General features: G+C 34.7%; 1 protein-coding gene across 1 annotated transcript in view; it reads right to left on the bottom strand.

The window, feature by feature from the left end:
• COMMD10 (COMM domain containing 10) overlaps window positions 1–5,036 on the bottom strand; it is a 189,234-nt gene that overhangs the window by 176,961 nt on the left and 7,237 nt on the right. The window contains exons 3-4 of the mRNA XM_010846594.1: window positions 4,002–4,112; window positions 2,375–2,530 (exon numbers count right to left, since the gene is read on the bottom strand). Of these exons, the coding sequence (XP_010844896.1) occupies window positions 2,375–2,530; window positions 4,002–4,112 (267 nt within the window). The remainder of the gene's footprint in view (window positions 1–2,374; window positions 2,531–4,001; window positions 4,113–5,036) is intronic.

Genomic DNA, 5,036 nt, shown 5'->3' with positions numbered 1-5,036 from the left:
ACTAGACGGACCTTTGCTGGCAAAGTAATGTCTCTGCTTTTCAATATGCTATCTAGATTGGTCATAACTTTCCTTCCAAGGAGTAAGCGTCTTTTAATTTCATGGCTGCAATCACCATCTGCAGTTCTCAATCAAAATTCCAGAGGGTGTTTTACAGATTTTTTTTAAAGGTTTTCATTAAAAGGTAAAGAAACTAGAATACCCAAAACAATTATTAAAAGGAACAAAGTTAGCAGATTAACAATACTTGATTTTAAGACTTACAACAAAGGTATAGTAATTACAGCAGCATGATACCAGCAATAAAGACAGACAAATAGATCAATGAAACCAAAAAGAGAGTCCAGAAAGAGACACACAAATATGTCAAATGATTTTTGACAAAGGAGTTAAGGCAATTCAATAACAAAAGGATGTTATCAATAATTGCACCGAAACAAATGAGACATTAATATCAGAAAAAATATAAGAACTTGGACCTATACCTTATATCCTACATAAAACTAACTCAAAATGGATATTAGACTTGAATGTAAAACACAAAACACTTAGAAGAAACACTTAGAAACACTATAAAACACTTAGAAGAAAAAAAACAGAGAACATTTTTGTGGCACTGCATTATGCTACAAATTCTTAGATCCAAAACCAGAAGCAGTATTAATAAAAGAAAAAAAATGATAAATCAAACTTCATCAGATTTTAAAGCTTCTACTTTGCAAAAGATACTATTAGAAACTGAAAAGGAAAGCTATAGACTAGGAGAAAATAACTGCAAATTACGTATCTGACAGAGGACTTAAAAATTCACAAAACTTAACAGAAAGAAACCAAACACCCTCTACAAATTGTAACACCCAAAAAACCAAGAACAAAACCAAAACCCATGCATTTTGATATGCTGGGATTTACACTTATAATTGTCCTTTATATTTATATTACTATCATTCTTCATCTGTCATAATGTAGAAATACAGTTACATAAAAGGTCTGAACAGACACTTTACCAAAGAAGCTCTATAGATGACAAGTACATAAAAAGATCATCATACTTTGTTACTAGGGATATGTAAATTAAAAACGTAAGATACTATTACAAACCTAACTGAATAGCTTTAATATAAACTGATGATATCAAATGCTGACAAGGATTTGGAACTACTGGAACTCTCATATAATGTTGGTGAAAATGCAAACTAATACCAAACCTTCACAAATAATTCCAGAAAATAAAAGAGGAGAGGGGAACTCACTTTGTAACCAGATGCCAAAAAAGACATCACAGGAAAACTACAGACCAATATCCCGCATGAACACAGATCTTTACCAAAATATTAGTAAAGCAAATACAGCAATATACAACCAGGATTATATACCAGAACCAAGTTAAATTTATCCCAAAAATGGTTGAAAATCTGAAAATCAATTATGTAAAACAACATATTAATAGAAAAAGGGGCAAAATCTATATGATCATCTTAATCTCCATCAAGAGTAACCTGGAGTTTCCCAGGTGGTGCTAGTGGTAAAGAGTCCGCCTGCCAATGCAGGAGACTTAAGAGATGCTGGTTTGATTCCAAGGTGGGGAAGATCCCCTAGAGGAGGAATGGCAATGCACTCTAGTATTCTTGCCTGAAGAATCCCATGGACAGAGGAGGCTGGTAGGCTATGGTCCATAGGGTCACAAAGAGTCAGACACGACTGAAGCGACTTAGCATGCACACACACGCAGAGGTTATTAAGGAGCTTTGTGGTACTGCTATTATTTTATATTTTTTCCCAAAGAGTTCATTTTGCTTACTATTTGCTATTCAACAAATGCTGAGCACTTTCTGCATACAAGGCATTCTGCTAAGCCCTAATACCAACACACAAAAACAAATAGGCATGTGATTCAGTAATAATAAGTCTGGGACTTCCCTGGTGGTCCAGAGGCTAAGACTCTAAGCCCTCAACTAAGGGGGCCCTGGCATGATGCCTGGTCTGGGAACTAGATCCCACAACCAAGAGTTTGCATGCTGCAACTAAGACCTGGCACAGTCGAATAAATAAATAAATGCTTTTAAAAATTATAGTAAGTCTTATACATAAGATACACAGTTAACGGAATAACCAACTCTGACCAAGGGCTCAGAAGGAAAAAATGGTCTCATTCCTACCCTAAAGTTACAGAAGCATATTTGAAATTGGGAATTAAAATTAAATCACATTGTGGTAGCAAATATGCATGGAAATACTTTTATAGGAATATCATATACATACTTTTTATTGCCTGATTTACCTCTTTACAAAAATTATCACTTTAAAAACTTTAGGTATAATAATTTATGCCATACATTACTTTAAAATATCCTTTGAATAATATATCCTGTACCTTGTGGGGAGCAAGAATCCTCTGCCTGAATTTTTCAATTGTTTCTTGACCCATAGAAGACCACGCACTGGCAAAAGCTTCTGCTTTGTCTTGTCTAAGATGAATGCTCTCTAACTGCTGCTGCAAAGCGGCCGGCTTCACATTGTGATACACTGCCTGGTAAAGAGGAAAAAAGCTACATATATCCCTAATGTTCACACAGAGACCTTGAGCTATAATTAAATACAACATTACTTCAAATAATTTAAATGTTTAAAAATTTTATATTTCTATTGCATAAATTTTTTATTATTTTACCAATAACAATATACACAACCAAGGGTGGAAAATTCAGAATTAAAGGGCCCAAATTATTCACACTAAACTTCATTTTTGCCTGTGGTTTAAGTAATACTAAATCTACTTATCAGAAAAACTTCTTTGCTCCAGTTATGTAAATGGTATCCTAGTTAAAATTTAATTTCCTTATTTCACTTAATTATTTCAAATAAGTACACAGTGGTTTTGTTTCCCAACTAACACAATTTTTCCAAGAACACTTTCTCAAAACCATCTTCATCTACCAATTTCCTAGGTAAATACATAATAAAAAATTGAAAACTTTTTTCACAGTGATACCTGTTCTATTTTTTTACATTATGATGAAACAATTTTCTCATAAACCCCATGCTGCTCTGTCCTGTCTGGTTATCCTTTTCTTCTATGGAAGGTCCACTGAGGACAGATCTGTAATCTGTGTAAGTCTGCATGTAGTAGAGCCTAGCATTTTGTCCTCAACTGTATCTGTTCACTAGAATGCCCAAAAGCTGCAGTACTGTTTAAATTTTTATTTCACAAGTATTCTTCTACTTAATCAAGCAACAGGAATTTATTAAGAATCTACTTTAAGATTCTTAATAGATTTAGCCTACAATGTGCTACAATGCACCAAAAACGTGATCCTAGCCCTCTGCAAATTCAAAACCTAGTGAAGGAGATGTAACTGACATACATGAACTCATGAAAAGACTAACAATGGGCTCAACCATGATGAGCCAAGCATAAAAGGAATCAAAATAACGGGAGGACTGTGAGGATAAGGGGTCCAGGCTGCAGTGGGAGGAGATGTGATCTGAAGGGAACTTAAACAATGAACTGAATTTAGATGTAAAGAAGGGATGCAGAAGGGCAGCTCGGTAGGAAGAAATACTATATAACAAAACATCCTTTGACAACTATTTCTTTTCTAAATGTTTTATTTATCATCCTAGTCAAATAAATTCTCAGAATCAATTATTAAACTTCTTAAATAAAATGTGTGCATTTTTGCAAATTACTATACCAAGTAACAATAAATTTAAATCTTTTTCAACTGTCTTAAGTCAGTGAAGTCTTGATTTACAATGTCAAATATTAATACTTTACTCATGCTATTCAACACTAAGACTGTGTTGTAGAATGCAATCCCATGAGAAAAAAACACACATTCAAATACTTTTTTACCACATCAAAATTTTTGATAAAACAGATTCACAGCTTTTACCTGTATACTTTAGAAAAATAAGCTAAAATGCTATAGATGTCACAGCAATGCAAACATGTAATAAATAAAAATCATGGTTAGGCCGTTCGGGGGCAATAAAAATACCTGTTCTAAAATGAATGATATTGTTTCAAGAACTAGGTGAAGATCTTGCTTCTCTAGAGAAAATGCAACTTGAAGTTTTTCTTCCTCTTCTTCACTGAAACTACTTTCAGCCTACAACACAAAAAGCAATCTATTAGCATACATTCAGGTATTCAAAATGCAGATACTCAACAGCCGATTCATTTATTCATATGAAAATGAGAACTTGAAAGAAAAAAGTAAATCCACCATTGAAATAAACTGATGTGTCTGTAAATTTCAATATCTTAAAATCACAGAACAGTTCATTATTTGGATCTTGCCAAACAAATTTCTTTTTTTTTTTTAATCTTAAGTTCTATGACGTATAGGAGGTGGAAAATAATAACATGAAAAATAGACATTTAGAAAACACAATACTACAAAGTAAGGCCCTAAAATGTTCGTCAGTGGCTAAGTCATGTCCAACTCTGCCACCATATGGACTGCAGCATGCCAGGCTTCTCTGACCTTCACCATTTCCCAGAGTTTGCCCAAACTCACGTCCATTGAGTCAGTGATGCCATCCAACCATCTCATCCTCCATCACCCTCTTCTCCTCCTGCCTTCAGTCTTTCCCAGCATCAGGGTCTTCCCCAATGAGTCAGCTCTTCACATCAGGTGGCCAAAGTATTGGAGTTTCAACTTCAGCATCAGTCCTTCCAATCAATATTCAAGACTGATTTCCTTTAGGATTGACTGCTTTGATCGCCTTGCTATCCAAAGGACTCTCAAGAGTCTTCTCCAGCACCACACTTCAAAAGCATCAATTCTTCAGTGCTCAGCCTTCTTTATGGTCCAACTCTCACATCCGTACATGACTACTGGACTACTGGAAAAACTATAGCTTTGACTAGATGAACTCCCATCACTTCATAGGAAATAGATGAGGAAACAGTGGAAATAGTGTCAGACTTTATTTTGGGGGGCTCCAAAATCACTACAGATGGTGACTGCAGCCATGAAATTAAAAGACGCTTACTCCTTGGAAGGAAAGTTATGACCAACCTAGATAGC

This window comes from Bison bison, unplaced genomic scaffold (assembly GCF_000754665.1).
Source record: "Bison bison bison isolate TAMUID 2011002044 unplaced genomic scaffold, Bison_UMD1.0 scf7180017864238, whole genome shotgun sequence".
NCBI classification, from domain to species: Eukaryota; Metazoa; Chordata; class Mammalia; order Artiodactyla; family Bovidae; genus Bison; species Bison bison.
The sequence above is the reverse complement of the archived record's forward strand: the minus strand, read 5'-3'. Positions and strand labels throughout refer to the sequence as shown.